Source organism: Lagopus muta, chromosome 1, assembly GCF_023343835.1.
Source record: "Lagopus muta isolate bLagMut1 chromosome 1, bLagMut1 primary, whole genome shotgun sequence".
NCBI classification, from domain to species: domain Eukaryota; kingdom Metazoa; phylum Chordata; class Aves; order Galliformes; family Phasianidae; genus Lagopus; species Lagopus muta.
Window position 1 is genome coordinate 118,921,538 of NC_064433.1, and position 18,900 is coordinate 118,940,437.

An 18,900-nucleotide genomic window follows, 5' to 3' on the forward strand; every position below is an offset into this window, starting at 1 on the left:
AAGTACTTGTAAGATTATGCAGTATTAAGGAGCCTTTACACTGTGGCTTTTGTTCAGCCTCCGCTGGCTTAACAGTGACCACTGGGGGAAGGAACAGCACAAGGTTTGTTCTGGTTCAACAGCAGCCTTTCTGCTGTTAAACAAACCTGTTAAAACAGGATAGCATATGGATAAGGGATCAAGCAATGCCAGGATCCTTTCATTCAAAAGAGGAAAAAGCACGATTTTTCTTGGTTTTATTAGCCAGTGTGGGAGTCTCCACAGTACTGTTGTAGTTCCTAAAGGGATGCTGAGCCATGATCTTATGCTGTCAGCCCTACTTACATAATTCACTTATATTCACTAATAGTAAAAAAAAAGAAAAAAAAAGGTATTCCAGATCAAAATGATCTTTGCTTGTGTATCTAAATTTCTTTGCACTGCTTTTATCTGATCTCCTCTCTCCCTTTACACTTACACTTTCAGACACCACAGACAAATTTCAGGATGCAGCTGCGTTCTTATCTAATTGTTTATTTGTGGATTGTTGTTGTGTTTTTGTTTTTGTTTTTGTTTTTTTTTGTAGTTATTTTAATATTCCCTTCTGGAATAAAATGTTGATAGCCCCAGGTGAATTTCTGTTACAATTTTATTCACAGCTTGCACATCTTCTAATGGCATGAAGACTATTTTCTCCTGTTGTTCTTGTTGTCAAGATGACTAGTGGTTTTTAGCTCCTCTGTGTATGCTCTTAGAATGGTTGGCAGCATGCTGACAAAAGCTGGTTGCATTCTGCTTTTCTGGAAGTTGCCATTTCTCCTGTTTGCCCTTTCCTGTTACTTCTCCTTTTGCCTTTCCCCCACCTCATTTCCTTAAGAATTCCAGTACAAATTGACATTTTATTACTGTATGGTTGCGCCATCACTGCCTTGGATACAAATATAATCTCTCTGTTACACTTTGATGTGAGCCGGTTTTTACTGTAGCTAAATGCTGGACATCTACCCAGCCCAGCTACCACCTACCTTGCATGAACTCTAGTATCCATCAAATGCAATCTTTATTTCATACAACTTCTGGGACATGACAGCATCTGATTTTTGTTTATCTGCGTTGTTACAAGTCCAGTAGAATAACATGGAAGTAAAGGAGAGATCCACTTTGTTAATAAATTTTGGAATATTGATACTAACAGCTTGACAACTTTTATGTGAAGTCTGAGTTTTGAGATTACAGCCATTTTGCCAATATTGGACACATAAAGCCATATTTAAAAAGAAAAGAAAAGAAAAAAAAAGAAAAGCATGAGAAGCATGAGTAGGATTGTGCATGTGACAGGAATACAGAACTAATGGAGTCACTTCTACTCAATCTTGACAACCAGCCATGTGGTTCTGTCACACCGCCTTTGCTGCACTGCAGAGCTGTAGTGTCAGTTGTTACTTTCTGAGGTAGCTTGTGCAGCTCCAGCTCAGCTGGCCTTGTGTTGGAGTCTGTCTGTGATGAAGATGTCCCTGCAGTAAGCATCATAAGTGGACTTACGGAGTTTTCTGTGGCAGACCTGTGGCTGTGGGCAGGAGGAAGATGCCACTGCCGAGATAATTCACCTGATCTCAACTGCAGCTTTTAATCCTTGAGATCTCTTTTCTGTCCTATTTGCTCAGTGACACAACAGCCTCCTCTGGCAAATACAGTAAATGAGAAAATTAAAGAGAAACTGTTGAGCAATTTACTCTGTACAAAAATGGTGTGTGGTGATTGGCTGTGTAAGTCTGAGTGACAAGCAGGGGAGGAGAGACAAGCAAATGTGCAGCTGTTCTGGATTAACAAACATGAAATGCAAGCCCTGTCTTCATGAAAACAACTAAGCTTTAAAGACAAAATGCATATGTACTAGTAAAACAAAGACGTGGAAGTAAGGTTTGTGTTTCCTAAGAGCATAAAGAAACATCCGACTTAAAAAGGATGTACGTGATGTGCATTATTCAGCTGAGTAATCAGCTGGCACTAAGCTGTGCTGACAGTAGAAGCTCAAGCTTTTCATCTCTGGAAGCTTGAATTATTACGATTTTTTAAAATCTAAATTGGGTCAGTAATGTTTTGGCAATTTCAGGATGGTGTGACAGTTGGTGGAGGGCATTATAAAACATACCATGTGATGCACAGCCAAGCAAATGGTGTGCTCAGCTGTTCCAAGTGGTAGAGCCAAGCAGGAGGACTCCTGCTCATCAGGAACAAGGGGTGCTGTCTGAGGACAGGGCAGGATCCTGCACAGAGCCTGCCTGTACCGTGCACGATTAGCTGATTATCTCCAGCCTTGTGTAGTGCTGCGTTCATGCAGCAAATACTGTGAAAACATGAGCAGGTCGAGGATCAGCCTTGTTCACAACAAAGACATAAGCAAACTGATAAATATCTCCTAAAGAACTCCCAGGGAGGTCGGGAAAAGGGAAAAGGTCTGTCCTTGGTGACAGACACCCTGCTAAAGAACAGAGGGGATACAGGAGAAAAGAACAGATTAAGCATGAGGGAAAGCTACCACAAACAGAATGGAAAGTTTATTCAGTGCCTGCATTTGTAAACCAGGAATGTATTACATCAGAGTGAAAAGGGGAGTTATGGAAAAAAAGATACGTATCTTAAGCAAATGTGATACAAAAAATGATGCTACTTAACTTGCATGTTTAGCCAGCACATATTCTCAGGGAATTAGGTGATTTAATTAATCTAAATAAAAAACCCAGACAGAAAAATAATTTTAAAAGAGAAAACAAAAGCTCTACACTTCTTTACTGCTGATGTTCTTGTTTCTCAAATGTCATCAAGCATTATGTATTCAGTACATGATCCCAAGTTCCAACTACGGATTTTCTATGATCCTGGGATTATAACTTAGAGAAAACCTGATGTCATGGTTCTATGTTTTTTTTTGTTTTTTGTTTTTTGTTTCTGGGTTTCAGTATTCCACATCAAAACATCATGTAGTGTACGGGGCATTAAAGTGTCACTGCCCCAATCCCAGCTACCTATCCCTGTACATTACAGCAGTCACGGGATCTGGCCCTTCCGGGTGGGGGGGGTGCTCTCTTGCTGCCTTGCAGTGGGTGCTGCAGGTGCTTTCCTAGCTGTTCCAAGCTGTTCAGGTTTGACTCGGTCCCGGGAACTCTCTCTCTCATCTTGTCTGATTTATTAATCTCAATTTCAATTAAATTGTATATATTGTGTTATCTTGTATTCCAATATTATAGTAAAAATAAGTTTTCCTCCATAGATTGTTGCCGCTGCTCTTTTCCTCCCTTCCTTCCTTCCCATTTTTTGTGGGACTGGGGTGGGGGGGGAGGGCAGAGGCCTGTCGCCCCTGTCACGGACATAGATTGATCTGGTCAAATCCGTGACACCTGATTAAGTTAACTTGTGTTCTTTTGACATCCCTGCAGTAGCTTTACCAAATGGAAATACAGGGATGTGATCTTTTATTTACCATTCATTTTTTATTTTTTTTAATTAATCTATTAAAACTGCTGTTTGCTGTCTCTACACAAAGAGCTAATCATTTCCTCTTAGTTTTTCCTTCTCCACTCTTGTAGTGTGGGCATGCTTTTTAGCATTTACCATCAAAACTTTCCTACATTGCAAAGGACCGCTATGATTTTTTCCTAGGCAGATGATGAAATGAACATCAGAAAGACTTTTTTAAAAGTATGTGTTAATTTCACTACTTTGAAAAAGTTCATATCTGTCTTTTAATTATTATTTATTATGCAGTTACCCTTTATATCTGGCTACGACCATGACTGATCTGAGCACATGATGTTTTAAGCTCCAGAGTTTTTATATGCACTGCACAACAGATATGGTTTCACAAACAAATTGTGTGGGTAAAATGTGAAGCCATGACTTCTACTTGTGTTTCTACAGTTCTGTTCTTACACCACAATAGCACAAAAGATTCTGGACATCTTGAGTCGATGCTGTCTCTGGAGGGATATTGCCTCATAGCATACATGAAGCATCTAGAATTTGGCCTATTTCTTCTGCTTCTGTCCATTTTTTCTAGCTTTTTTCACTCTAAAAAGCTAATTCCTTACTGCATGTTGTTGCGTCTCTCTTTTCCTTAACTACCTTTGTAGTTAAGGACTACTTGCCTTTTCTTGCCTTCTTTTCTTATATCAACACTCCTGTTTCTGTTTATTGTTTTGTTCCAGTGTTCCAGAATCACGGCTTTTTTCTTCTTTCTCACTTTTTGGAAAAGCAAGAGTGTGATTGTTTTGTAATGAGCCAGATTTGCACCTCATCATACTTTTTTCCACAGCCCACATTACGTCTTAACAGGGAAAGGCCCACTCCATTTCTGCAGCAGTAAGTGATGGAAAGTCCTCACCACAGGCTTACCTAGAACAGTGACCATGCTCCAAGAGAGGACTGATAGACCTACATCAGTACCCTTGAGTATTCAGAGAACAGAGCTGCTACATTTCTACTGATTTCTTATAAACAGCGGTGGATTTCTGAAAAGCAAGAACTCTTTATTAAATCTAAGAGCATTTCCACCAGGCTTCATTAGAAATGTTAGCAAAGGGGCATCCAACATATTGGACTCTGAGCAACTCTGTGTGGCTCTGCTACCAGGGCAGCTGGATATACCTGGCTGGTGCAGATGTCCAAATCTGAAGTTGTGGAAGGGACCACAGTGGTTGCTTAAGCTTAATGTTGCCAGATGTGGCATCCCAGCTGCAAATCCAGCCCTATTTACTTCAGCTTTCGTAGAATGGGAGGATCCCTGGTGACTTATGACCAGTCTGTGCTCTGTTTGCAAGATTTCCCTTTCTCTCCCATTTTCAGATGTGCAGTATTTACTGCATGACTCTAAGCCACAATAAGATGTAAATTTACTGCTCAAGAGGCTGGAAAGGTTGGCCAGCCTGGTAATGAGTCAATTGCTAAAACTGGCTGAAATATTTTCAAGACTAAGAAGATGGGTGAGTTTCCTGTAACTGTGTTTTGGAAAACAGCTGACTAGGTTCAGCTGAAGCTTTCAAAGAAGAGTGTGGAAAGACTGAACCAAAAGTACTCTCTTTAGCAAATGCAGCTTACCATCCAGCACTCGAGGAGCAATTTTAGCCTTCTCTACGGTAGTTGTAGCTTGTACTCTTATTGTTCTTTACCAAGATAGTTTTACTTCATTTTGTTTTTCATCACTTAAAATTACTGATGCAGTAGGTTTTTGTTGTTGGTTTTTTTTTTTTAATCGTGAATGTTTAGCTGTCAATTGTTTTGCTACCCACTCTGCATTGTTGCTGAAAAACGCTGTGGTAAAAGGTGTCCCTCTACAGTGATCAGGTGTTTAATGCCTTCTTAATTGGACTGTGATCAAATTTAATAATTTCAGAAGTAATTCTAGTGTGTCAAGGTTTCCGCGAAAGTGTGGCAAATGGATGAGCTTTATTACCTCTAGGGATATTTGATGCTTAATTAAGTTACTGCCTTTCTTTAAAATGAAGTCAGAAGTAATATCATACGTGTTCGAAATGCTTACTGGTTTAACAGATCAAGTGCTGAAATAGTGTTTTACTTTAGACACAGACAAGCTCTTGAGCTCTTACAGCAAGTTTATTTTCTTTCCTAGCTGTTCCATATGATCATATCATGCAGGGTGGTTACGGAAGTTTTTATCTGGTAGATTACCCTGCTAACCTGGCACGCCAGTGAATTGTTATGTTCCAGCAAAAAGGCAGGGCATTATGCAAAAGTGCACTTCAGCACAAGAATCTGTTTAGCATAGAAGCACATTCATTGTGATTTTCACGTTATTTTACTGTTTTGTAGGACTGTATTGATGTGGGTTGGTGGGAAGGAGAACTGAATGGCAAACGGGGAGTGTTTCCAGATAACTTTGTCAAGCTTCTTCCTTCTGATTTTGAAAAAGAGGTAAGCATTATGTTCTTTCAGTTTCACTGTAGAATGCAGAATGAAACTAGAGCTGAAATTTTGTTTTAGATAGATGATTTAGGCAGTTTTACTTGTCAGTTAGTAAGAAATAAAAGAAAAAAATAAGGAAGGAAACAAATTTCTGAGTTACAAAACATCAGTGAAGAGCATGTGTATGATTGACCTGTCCAGTCTGTCAGTCTCCACTACGTTGTCGTGACAACACTCTGCCCTACGTCCTGAGTTTGAGAGAAACTGGTGATCCCAGTGTGATTTGCCAAGTCAAGTGATGCAGTGACGATCAGAATTATTAACTTTTCTCTTTTGTTTATGAGGCAGAGCATCCTGTTTTGCCAGCAGTCATGCATTCTTCAAGAATGAGGAGGTTGAAACTTTAGCTGTGAGGTTTGAAAGATTGTAATGAGCTTTTGGTATCTCCAAGACATGTTACATTACTCTCTCAGAATTATTAAAAATGAAGTATGAAATCTGCAGAAAAGCTTTTTCAGCTTCTAGTTATTTGAAGGAGATGGCTGTTATTTGCCAAACAGTAATGAGAAATCTTGCAGCTCCCTGGAATAAAGTCATGGATTACTTCCCTCAAAAGTCCATTCCATTTTTAGGAATCTTTCAGTCACCAGTGTGATATTATGAGCTTGCACTTAGACTTTTGATGAGTATTTCACAGTGACAATATAAGCCTTCTGTGATAAAACTAAGACTTACTGACACTCAGCTTCAAACTTTGGCAATAAAATTGGATGCCAGAGGCAATAATTAAATAGCTTGGAAAGCTTAATAAGGAACTATTAAACAACTCACAGAAGCTAACACGATAATTACTGAAAATGAAAGTAGAAGAGCAACAAAAACTGCTGGAGTTTAATATGCAATATCAGAGTGTATATCCTGGCTCCAGGCCTAGTAATAAAAAAGCGATTTCCAAAAGAGGCAGAAATTATAAACCTTAAGACATAGCGAGCATTCAAATTGTATTCTAGAAGAAGAAACTCTTCATTCTTATCCATTCTTTTTGGTTGTTGAATTTATTCAGTCTTTCTAAACCAATACATTGTATATCTTTAAGTATTTTTAATCTTTAGATTATGGTAACTGTAATTTATGGAATAAATTAAAAATTCAGGCACTTAGAAATTGCAGCTAGATTTTCTTTAAGAGTGGGGAATTAAATTTTGTTGATTTTAGAAATGGCTCAGATCAGTCTGTGTGTCTGTTAGAACTATAGACTGCCTTTCTTTGCTTGAATCAGTGTTAAAATGGAAGGAAACGGATGCTTTTCCAGTGGTTTTGCCAGGTATTTTCTGATATGATCCAGAAACCTTGGATTCCATCCCGCAGTCTGAAACAATATGAGTTGCAGTAGTTCTGCTTGTTGAACAAAAGCCTGGGATCTTTCACCATCTCCACATTCCCAGTTTACCCTTCCATTGCTTTCCCCACGTGGCCATTTCTCCCAGTGCTCGCTGCCCAGTCCCAGCCTCCACCGATGGGAGGGCCAGCTCATAATGATGGTGAGGAGAAGTGGCTGGTGCTGAGGATTCAACACAACTTTGCTGTTTTATTCCGGACTAGTTCAGGTCCGGTCCCATTGACCGTCCAAACATCAGTGGTTGGAATACGTGAGTTGATCACCTTTAGCATTTCTTTTGGGTAGTTCTCACTGAAAAGCCTCTACATCATGTTCCCTGAAACTTTTCTCTGAGGAGAACCAGAGTACAGTCAGAGGAGATGGGCAAGGGAGAGTTTCACTGCAAAGTTCACTCCTAATTGAAACTAAAACAATCATTTTGATACACTGCAGAGCAGAACAAATGGCTCATTAAACAAAGTTGCTTCAACTGGAAGCCGATGAGGGAAGTGTATTGCTTTGAAAAGGCAGGCTGACATCAGAGAAGGAGATAGTGGGAAGGAGCACTGAAACTGCTCAGGAAACATGGAGAAGCAAGGAGGAATTGCAAGACTCTGTAGCTAGATAAGATAACCAAGAAGGTGGTGGAAACAGACTACAGTTGAAACCCCAGAGAGGAAACTGGCACTGGTTGGACAAGAAGAAAACAAAACAACAGAGCAGGAGCACAGAGTGAGAGGGGAGAGAATAAATCAACTGGGTAAAGAAACTGAGCGTAGAGAAAAAGTGAATGCAGATGGTGGTTCAGGTAGTGAGCTCGGGAATAGGTTTCTTCAGTAAACCAAAGGTCATGCTTTTATCTGACCTGGAACCTAAACAACTGTTTTTTCCCTTCAGCAGGACATTTCAGCTGCCAAAGTAGAAAGATGCCATTTCATTTGTATGGATATTTTCTGTCTTAAAGTTCATTTTATGAAGTCATTTCAGGGAAAATCTGTATTCTCTATTTGTGAGTCTTAATGCTAAGCAGTGTATGATTATATCCAGCCTTTGAGTGAATGAGATTCATGGGCATTTTGAAGTGACTTCTTCTGTTACTAAATTTTAGAGACCGAAGAAACCACCACCTCCATCAGCTCCTGTCGTCAAACAAGGATTAGGTAAGTTATAGCTGATACTGTGCAGCTCATGCCAGTGAGGACATCTCAATCTAAGTAAATGTATTCAAATTTAGAAAGAATTCATCTGTATCCAAATTGATATGCAGGAAGTGTACAGACAACTAATAATCAGAATCAGATTGCAAAAGGATGAGGTAACCTCAAAAGACTGTGATATGCTTTTTAAATGTGTTGCAGGCAGCCATCTGCACCATTTAAAAATAATGTATTTTGTCCCTTGTTAATTGTTAGCAAGCATGATTCTTTAGTTATTAGAAATGCTGTTCTATTTTGACTGGAGTTGATAGTGTGCTTGTCTGCAGTAGGGACAAAAAGTGTTGGAGCCTAATACTGCATGCAGTAGGAAACCATCTTCCCTTCTACCTATAGACCTGGTCTATTCTAAGGAGATCTTTTCCATACGTAAGACAGTGTTAGAGAACCTGGCTGTAATTCAGTGATCCCATCAAAATTGCATTCTAGGTACTGCAGATCTGCATCAATACTGGAGCCAGCTGTCTGTCTCCAGGTTCTATGCTATAGTTAGATTCTTGTTCTATAATACTTGATAAACAGAAGGGTGAAAGGAATTACCTTGAATCTGTCCATGTAGATAATAGTGTTACAAATGTATGAAGGTGCTGATTATGTTTTCCACATGTCTGAGTGTTAGTAAAGCTGTTTTTGAGATATGATAGGCTGAATTGTATCTAAATATTGAGAGTTGAAACCACTTTTATTTGTGGTTTAAAAATAGCCTCTCAATACAAAAATCTGCACGATTTCTTAACTCTGCATGATTTTTTTTTCTGTGGAGCTCAGAAACAGTTGAAATATCTACACATTCGACAACTCTGGCCTCAGAAACTGCATTCCTATTCCCTTCATGTTAAATCACAAATCACGAGGCATGAGGAGCTCTCGGAGTTTTCATTGGTGTTGCAGTTGTGGTGGAAGCGCAACTATGGCTGGAATTCCCTAATCCCTTAACCCCAGTGCCTTAGAGTTCTGCAGTGGCTCCACCACTTTCCTCAGTGTTGGTGCATGTTAGAAAAAAACAAAACAAACACAATGGATCTTTTTTGCTGTCACGGTGGTCTGTTCCCACTCTCAGTGCTTTAAAAAGTACATTTCTTTCTCCTCCAGCTTTGATCCATTAATAGAATAAACAAGTTACACCAGAGTGTAATTTGCTGAGAACCTATAGGTTATAATTTAAATGATTTAATTTTGTCAAGTGGTTCTTTGACCAGAGAATCACAACAATAAATATTTGGTTTGCGTATTGGCAACGATGGTTTGTTGCAAACAGGGTCTGGAGACACCGAAAAACAGATTTGGTTTCAAGATCATTGATCTGATTGTGTTGAGGGAGAGCAGTGTAACTTTGCCATCTAGTGGTGGCTGCATACTGAAGATGCGTGAGAAACAAAAGTTACAGCCTGATGCCTGTTTCTGAAAAGCTCTGTAAATAGTTATATTTATTTCAATTTTTACTCTTGTCTCATATTTCTGATGTAAAATTAGGGAGTATTCCTTTAAATTCGTTGTACACATACAAACTTATTTAAATATTTAACTTAAAATTAAATATTTTACTTAATACAAAGTTTGATATTGATTTGAGTATTTAAATACTTATTTGAACCTACTTTTACACGCTGACATCTGACACATTAGCTACGCTACCATAATGTGCCTCTTTTCAGAAGTAAAAATGCAGAGAGTAACCAAGGCTGCTGCTGTTGTTTGTTCTCATAGCCCACCTTTGGCTAGTCCTGACAGATTTATGCACATGGCGTTCTTCTGACATGTATTGAGAGGTGGAAATCATCCTCTGCTATCACTTTATCAGATAATCACTTTACCAAGATGATAGTGTTTTACCACATCCTCACATCAGGCTTTCCTGTTGATAATTTCCACTAGGGTTTCTGCATGGTAACCAGTCATAATATTTGACTGAACTGTCAGTTGCAATCTAAATAAGTAAATACAAATATATTCTGATGCAGAGGATAAAACTATTGCAGAGAAATAGAATTGGTCTTTCTAGTACAAGTGTAAAGGAACTTGTACCTAAACTGAAGGGTGTCCCTGGGAACTTGTGTGGAGCTTTCTAGAATTTCCTCTACATCACCATCTCTCGGCAGCTTAGTCAGGGTCATGGAGCCTGGGAGCTGATTAAAGCAGGGTCACAACCCAAGCAGGGAGCACACCTGAGCCTGAGAGCCCATAAGTGCTTGTATAGCCATTATTTTAGATACTACCAGAGAATGTCCTTCTGTGCATTAATGATGAACATTAATCTTACTGTAATTCATAACTTTGGGCTTCTGACATTTTTTTCCTTGAACCCACTACTGTGTACAAGATTATCAAGAAGTTGACTCGTGCTTAGCTCATAACAGTGCTTAGCACTTGGTTTAGAAATGCTTGAGTTGGTTTCTGTCAAGAGTTCTTCCTCTCAGGAGTGATGTAGTTTTATGGCACATCAGTGTTATTTTGGTTTCTTGATGTGATAGGTTGTACAAGTATTGCTCATCCAACAGTGCACTTACATAAAGAAACAATGGCCTGTAATCACCACTGATTGCAATTTGCACTGATGAGTACTGGTTTCTAGGAACCAGCTGCAGCAGAGAATTGTGACCGTACATTCAGAAAATGTCAATTTACTTGAGAACTACGTAGAACTGAACAGACTGAGGCAAAAAAAAACATGCCTTGTGTTCCCTGCCCTGCCTCCTCTACTTTTCTTGGATGTCGTTACTGCTATTTTTATTGAAATACTAAGAGTGTTACCTAAAGCGGTTTTCAACACCGCTAAGTTGAAATGGTATTAGCACCTAGTGGTTAGCCAACGCAGTGGAGCCAATATCCAATAAAATATTACTTATAATATGGGGACTGGAAGATTGCATCTTGCGTGTGCCAGGAAATTTTTGCAAAGTCTTCCCGTTGTTGCTGCCACTCGTTCTCATGCTCCTTATAGCAACAGAAGGCAGTGTGTCAGGGTCTCTAACACAGAGGCAGAAAAAGGCAGAGGCTTACACCTCTAGGCCAAAAGCTGTCACATAAAATAGTTATGCAGAATACTGTTGGTACTGTATTCCCATTCTTCTAATGTGTGGAAGTGAACAACTAGTGTTGGAGGTACAGTAGAACAGGCTTTTTTTTAACTTAATGTAAAATAAAGCTTTATATGCGTATTAAGCATTTTCTTGGCAGAAATGCCCAGTGAATTGGTTTACTCTTAGTGATTTTCCTCACTGTTGAATTGCTCTTTGCTTCAGTATATTTACAAAGTTAAAAGACTGTTAAAATATTTGTCCACATTTAAAAATCTGTAATTGTGTCCTGTATGTGTAAGCAAATATATGAAATTAGATTTATGTTCAGTTTTAGCAAGAAATGTCTGAAGTAGGAGATTGTAAAATGCCTTAGAAATTGCAAAATTGTATCTTGTGTGGCCTTATGTGGTGGCTTGTTGGCTTGGTCAGAATTCTGAATTCTCCATTCTTTGACAGGTACCACAGATCGAAAACAAGAAGTGAAAAAGGTGCCTCCTGAAAGACCAGAATGTCTTCCTAATCGAACAGAAGAAAAAGGTATGAAATGTGCTCTGCTGCTTACCCTCCTCAGAGAGACAGGGCTAGCGAGGCTGATGCACACTCTCGTTTCCTAGCCCCACAATACATAGTTTTCATGAACTATATTGTTAATTTGATTATTTCCACCCTGATAGATCTCTGATAATATGCATTTTGGAAAGGATCACACTGGTACTTCTGAGCTAAATTCAGAGTTTTCAGTTGCACCAATCCAAAGGTGTTAAGTGATTGCAACCTCAGCTGAAGTCCAAGGGAGATATGCTCTCAATACAAAAAATACTTTCTAAAGCTACATGCTCAGTAAAACCCAGGTCCTCAATCAAGCATGATACCTCATATCAGTGCGTGTTTTTTCTTAACTTTTGTATGCATTGGTTCTCTAGTTGAAAACTATCAACCCTGCTTTTATGCATCCCAGAGAGGAGTTGCAAAGATATTCTCATTAACGCTTATGAATCATTCCATTATCAGAGCCACAGATGTCATAGGCAAGCCTATGAAGAAGTAAAATAAAAGCCTTCAAAGCCAGGTTTAGAACTCTGCAAGAAATGAGGTATTGTACCACACAGAGCAGTGACAAGTGAACGAAACCTTTTATAGTTTCAGTGTAAGTTCGTGGTGTGTTCTGAGTAGTTTGGGAAAATAGTTATATTGATCGTCTAATTGAAGATGATCTCATTTCGTGTGTTTAAGTGGACTGTTTGATTGTACAGACAGGTTTAATTATGGGTTTCTTCAAAGTGTTTGAATTTGCAGTCAGGCACATGCATGAGCATGACTAACTGTATAACATGCAGTTATAATTTAGTGCCAGAACATTCAGACTTTGCACCAAGAGCTGTTTCTGTACAAATATTCTTAGCAGTCTGACAGATATTCTAGCACTTCTGTCTGCATAGCTTTACTTCTGGTTATATGCATTATTTCTTGTGGTTATCTTAGGAGAAAATCCCTTTGTTTTCCATTTTGGATTAACAAAGCCAAATGTCAAAAAAATGGTGGAGGTTTGAATATGTTGCTGTCCCAGGGCATAAATATCTGTAACTTTTCTAAGTGTTGAAGAGGCAATGGGAATCATACCTACATTTCTGAAATGCCGGGGAGTGATGGGAATTGTTTCGTTTGATAATATGAGCGAGCATGGAAAACTTCCTTTGCACTGAACACTGGTGCACTGCTTAGCCCATCTCTAATACATAGTTTAGTACCTTAGACACCTACACAATATAAATAGTCATAGGAATAAATGTGTAAAAATTACACAGTATAATCATAAAGCTTCGCTGTTACAGAGGACCCAATAACTGTGTCAACAAAAAGTGTGCTGAAAAAGGGATTTGTGCCTGTGAATAACAATCACATACTGAACTGTTCCAAATCAAATCTGAATCCGTATTGGACACTGGAGATACCACATACTTTTATGTCTCCATAAGATTACATAGTAGTCCACTGTATATCTCTGCACCATTCATTCCTATGGTGGATAGCGTTTGGATCACTTAAAAAGCACAGCAATAAATTGACCCTTGGGTGTCCAAATGCTGTTTGCTTATCAGATAAACACACACTATTGCATTATGCTAAGACTTTATTTCAGTATTTTTACTAGCATTTCCAGAAAAGAGAAGTTTCTGTTGATTTATGATCCCCTCAGACTGATACATAGAGCCCACCAAGAAACACACTTTTATATTCTTAATACCTCTCAGGTGTATACAAAGACTTAATATTTACAGCACATTATTGACACTGTTGTCAAGGGAAATAGGTTGTTGACACAGTAGGATAGTGGGAGTGAAAGTTTTGCCTTATCCTCAAGAAGAATCAGATTTCCTATGCTGGCAAATATGTTCAGTTTCTTCTGTATTTGTTTTGCATTGTGAACTTAGAGCATATTATTTTGAACAGTTATTAGTGTGTAATATGTTTGACATACTTTGTATGTTTGGCACTGAGTCTTAGTGCTGTGGCACCTCCTGATAATCTGTGCTGCATGTGATCTACGTTTGAACTGGGAAGCTGAAAAAGTCAGAATGTGTCTGCTTAAAAGTCTAAATAAAACATCTGATTTTTCAGAGGGGTTTTACATCCTGCCCAACATGTCTGAATTTTAATGCTTGTTTTTTTATTTAACTGTGGTTAAATGGAACATTATTTTGTTTCCCTCTCAGAAATCCTATTTCTCTTCTTTGTTCAATAGAAAATCCAGAATTATTATCTTTCTCACCTTCTAACTTAATATTGGTTTTATAAGCATTTAATATGAGTTGCACTCAGGGGAAATTGTTGCACGTGATATGTAATTTCTTGTTGCTCTTATTTTTCACATACGCTCTGAAACCAATGAGTTACTAAAATAAAAAATGCCATTCCCATTCAGATACTGCGTACACATTTCAGCCATGAGGAATTATATTCAGAACATTCAGGCACTGCAGACTGGTTTATGGCAAACATTTTAAGTAGAGAATGATTTAGGACAGAAATGGAAAGGAAATAGGATTATTCCTTGTATATGATGTGTCTACACTTGAATTGTTACTGTTCAATTATAGATGTGTTAGTGCAAATAAATTCCACTTAATAGCCTGTGTTTTTTTTTCTCTGGAAATAATTGATTTAAAGAAAGATCAGAGAGAGAGCAAAAACAGTTAGACTTGCAGAAGCCTTCAGTTCCTGCTATACCTCCGAAGAAACCACGGCCACCCAAAGCAAACCCTGTGAACAGACCTGGTACCTTGCCTCCAAGAAGGCCGGAAAGACCAGTTGTGCCTGCGACTCATGCAAGGTATTGTTCTTCCTCTGTCCAGTGCTTTTGGAATTAAAAGAAAAATCACCTGTATAGAATTTAGATTTTGCAGCTAATGCCACAGTTTGCAAAGAAAAATAATGCTAATTAATAATCTTTCTCATTATCTGGCTGCATCGTAACCATCTCCTCAAGAACAGCAGTTTTAGCCCGGTCATTACTAGTTCATCTCCACCGATGAATGTAGTGAAAGAGAAATGTCATGGTTTCCACTGCAGAATATGTGAGAAACATCTACATCACTGTGTTGTGTTGCTGTTGATTTACTTAGTCGGCCTAAATTATTCCATCTTAGCCAGAGCATTAAATCATTGCCAAAGCTTGGATTGTACTGAGTGAGGAAAGGTGTTAGACAGTGTACTTGTCAAGCACCACCAGCTTGGTTTCAGTCTGTTTCCCTTGATCATTGTAGATCAATTTTTTGCATGCTACATGTGTCTTCTCAGAATGTCCTTTAAGTTGATGCTACTGCAGAATTCTGCTGTCAAGTGATTTAATCTCTGATGGTGGTTGTTATTCTGTAGTTACATGATGCTCCTTATCAGAGATGGTTACAGCCTTTAAGGAGCACTGGAAGTCTAGGCTTGTGAACACATCTCTGCTCACACTGGGAGAAGCTGAGGTGGAACTTAAAGGCCCCACCTGTAATCCTAATTGTGTCTAGATGGCTACTTGATAGTCGTTAGATTCTTGACTGTGCACTGCAGACTTTCTTTATGCAAAGTAGGTAGAAATAGGTGAAAACCAGAAAAAAAGCAATTGTATAAATTTGGCTAACTGCATGCCTTGCAGAAATAGTACTGTAGACACAGAAATAATTTTACTATTGAACTGTTAGAATAATTTGCTGCCATGGAACTAGTGGAATTAGTGGAACATTGACATTACCAAAATGGAGTGGAGGGTAGAGTGGAATTAAATAAAAATCCTAGGCATCGATTCCCTTCATTCTTCCACATAGGCTTCATTAAACATGTGCTCTCAACATGAAATCTGAGACACATAAAATAAAGAGCTGATGCCTGCCTTATGCTGCTGGTTTCATCTCATTGAAGTGCCTTGCTGTGTGTCTATGAGAACATACACTACTAGCCATGTACTGCTACCACAGCTTCTGTTGGACTCCTTGGCTCTGGACATGCTTGCCCAGGTTTTCCACAGTGTGGCCCAGACCTGCTGGCTTCTTGACCATGCTTGAAAAAGCAAGTGCTTGCTATGGCCTTTACATTCAGCTGTGATATGTTACTGGCAAGACCGGTACCAGTACATATCCTACCATACTTGTCACTGGCTAGAGAACTAACAGGGTAGTTATTATTTTGTTCTGTCTTTTTCATGGAAGATTTTAAGCATTATTTTACCTAGAGTTGTGGGTGGGTGATTTATTTCTCTTCTGTTTTCCCATTTTCTAACTACAAAAATGTTAGTAAACAAACTGTGTACTTTTAAAGATATTTCAGATTTCTGGTTAACTAAGTGAAACAGCAGATCTGAACTGCAATCCAGTTTTGTTAATTATCCAAACACTGCTATTTCTAGCATAGAGAAAAATACTTCATTCTCTTTATTTAAAAAATGTTTAAAGTTTTATATTTGAAAGAGTTCTGCTTTTTAAAGTAGTTAGATTAAAACAGTAGAAGAAAAATGATTTTTAGAGTGATGATGATGCTATTCCGATGGTCATAGTGCTAGTGTTTTCACTATGAATTGCTTTATCAGCTAATTCAAATTAATGAATGTATCTCATACAGCTGTTCTGCCTAGTAATCTTTAACTGACAATGGTGTCTTGCAGAATGAGGACAGAAAGTTGACAGAACAAAAAAGAAATGCGAAACTCCAGATGAAAGGCACTTTAATAAAGGCGTGTTAAGTCAATTCAGTTTAATAAGACTGTAAATGTTTTATGGCACTCTGGTATCTGTTTCCAGAATCTGAAAGACCTAAGGTGATTAGAATAAAAATAGAACCAGCAGAATTTTTGCTGAACCTAGTGGGGAGAGGTGCTGTAGATTTATAAAATGATTCCCATGAGATTACCATTGCTGCAGGTTAGCAGAAGAGTGTTTTTTCTGTTCCAAGTGCCTTCAGTCTCATGCATCTCACTGGGTTTTTGTGGTAATAATTGTTTTTTCTTTTAAAGGTTGTTTTCCTTCCTTCAAGGCAGATTAGGACTTCAAGGGCAATAGAGAGACAAAAACCATGTGAGACAGAGCATAGCTGTCAATTTGCTGCAAAGGCTTCACAGCTTATTTAGATGTACATGCGATTACACCGTTTAGTGATGAATCAGTCAGTTCTCCTGAGAAGGCAAGCCCTGAAGACCTACACCAAGTGCATTTTCACTACTAGTCTAAACCAATCTTGAGTCTCTGCTGCTGAAAGGGGCAGGTTCCTTTTCCTGGCAGCGCATTCTTGTACCTCCCTTATGTTAGCACCAGCGTTTGTGCAGACATTCAGCCATATGGGTCAGGGAGTTGCTCCAGATGGCAATTAATCACTTTGCAAGGGGACTTCTATTAGCGTGGGCTTTCTTTCAAGGCTCATCAGCTGTCCCATCAAGCTGACAGCCTGTCTGCATGGGCAGGAGCAGAGAGAGGGAGATGCTGTGTCCCAAAAGAAATGGCTTTTGTATTCATATGGGTGCAGATTAGCATAATAAACCTGTTGATTTTTTTTGTCAGTGGAGTGGATTTGGGTTGGGTTTTTTTTGGTGATGTCATGTATCTTGCCATCGTCAGTATTCAAATGGTAAATGCTGTGATTTTCAGCCCTGAGTCACAACATATTAAATCTACTCCAAAAGAGTGGTCGTCCATTTCCTAAAGTGCTTCTGACTCACATGTTGCTCTCAATTGGCTGGGAAATACATGTGTGCAAAACAGAACAGGCAGTCAGATGCTCATTGTTGTGTGAGCCAAGAAATTATGTTGTTTCTTATATATTTACATATACATATGCATTTTTTGATAGGTGAAAAACCAAAAGATAGGAAAAATAATTGGGCAGGTGGATCATGTTATTTATCATCTCAACAATTAATTTGTGATTCCAGGAGTATATTGCTTCCTCCCTGTTGCAGACAACCTGCCAAATTGATAGTTGTGTCGAACAAGGGTGGGGTTTTTTTCAGGTCATAAACTGTCTGTACCATCTATTTTGTTTAGTTAGATTCACTTAATCTGTGACAAATGTTTAGACTCTTCATCTACCACTGCCTTCCTGGATTCTGAAATAAGGTTTCTAGATGCCTTCTGTTTCACCCATGTGCTGCCGTCACAAGTGGAGGTTCAGGCCATCTGACTATTAGGCCATCAGACTATTAGGAGTTCACCTGTATTTTACTTTCAATTGGTGTTTATATGAATGCACGTCTGCCTGGGTTGTTCCAGGGATGGTCAGTATTTTTACCCATAATTCCAGTACATTACATTCATCTTAATCGTTTCACTGCTATGCTGGGAATAGTTATTGTGGAGAAAAAATAAGATACTTGTGACATTTTAATAATGTTAAATACAATTTACTGCATTAACAGAACCACTGTTATCATGGAAAATGCCTCAGGGACTTGTCTGTGAGACCTGTGCAATGCTGTGCTGCTCACCTACTACTGGCCCTTTTTTTCTTAATTGTTTCAATAGTCAGATTATTTTTGTAGACTTAGTAGCTGTGAGGGGAGTAGAAAGAATAACCTTGTTGCTTATGTTTGATCTCCCATTTGATTTCAGAATTTCTATAAGGTTCATATCCATAAGGTATCACATCTCTCAACGCTTGTCTATTCCAAAGACGTTTTCAGGCACAGTAGGTGATCTTGTTTCATTGAATCTGTGAAAAACCATTTTCATAGTCTAGTCTCATAAGTAATGTGCAAAAATAAATGACAGTCTCCTTTTGTTGGAGAAGCTGCATTTATGAGTAAGAGCTGTCAGGACACATAACACTTTGCGAAGGTTCACCCTGTCTGCAGTGCTCTGGATAGCCCATCGCTGTCATTTACTCCAGCTAATTAATTACAAACAGTTACAAATAAGAT

At 38.7% G+C, this 18,900-nt stretch overlaps 1 protein-coding gene across 5 annotated transcripts in view; it reads left to right on the forward strand.

Annotated features, from left to right (window-relative positions):
• The window catches only part of SH3KBP1 (SH3 domain containing kinase binding protein 1), a 220,043-nt gene that overhangs the window by 180,939 nt on the left and 20,204 nt on the right, over positions 1–18,900 (forward strand). For all 5 annotated transcript variants that reach the window (XM_048932215.1, XM_048932205.1, XM_048932195.1 and 2 more), the window contains 4 exons: positions 5,806–5,907; positions 8,385–8,436; positions 11,967–12,047; positions 14,679–14,841. In XM_048932215.1, coding sequence (XP_048788172.1) covers positions 5,806–5,907; positions 8,385–8,436; positions 11,967–12,047; positions 14,679–14,841 — 398 coding nt within the window. The remainder of the gene's footprint in view (positions 1–5,805; positions 5,908–8,384; positions 8,437–11,966; positions 12,048–14,678; positions 14,842–18,900) is intronic.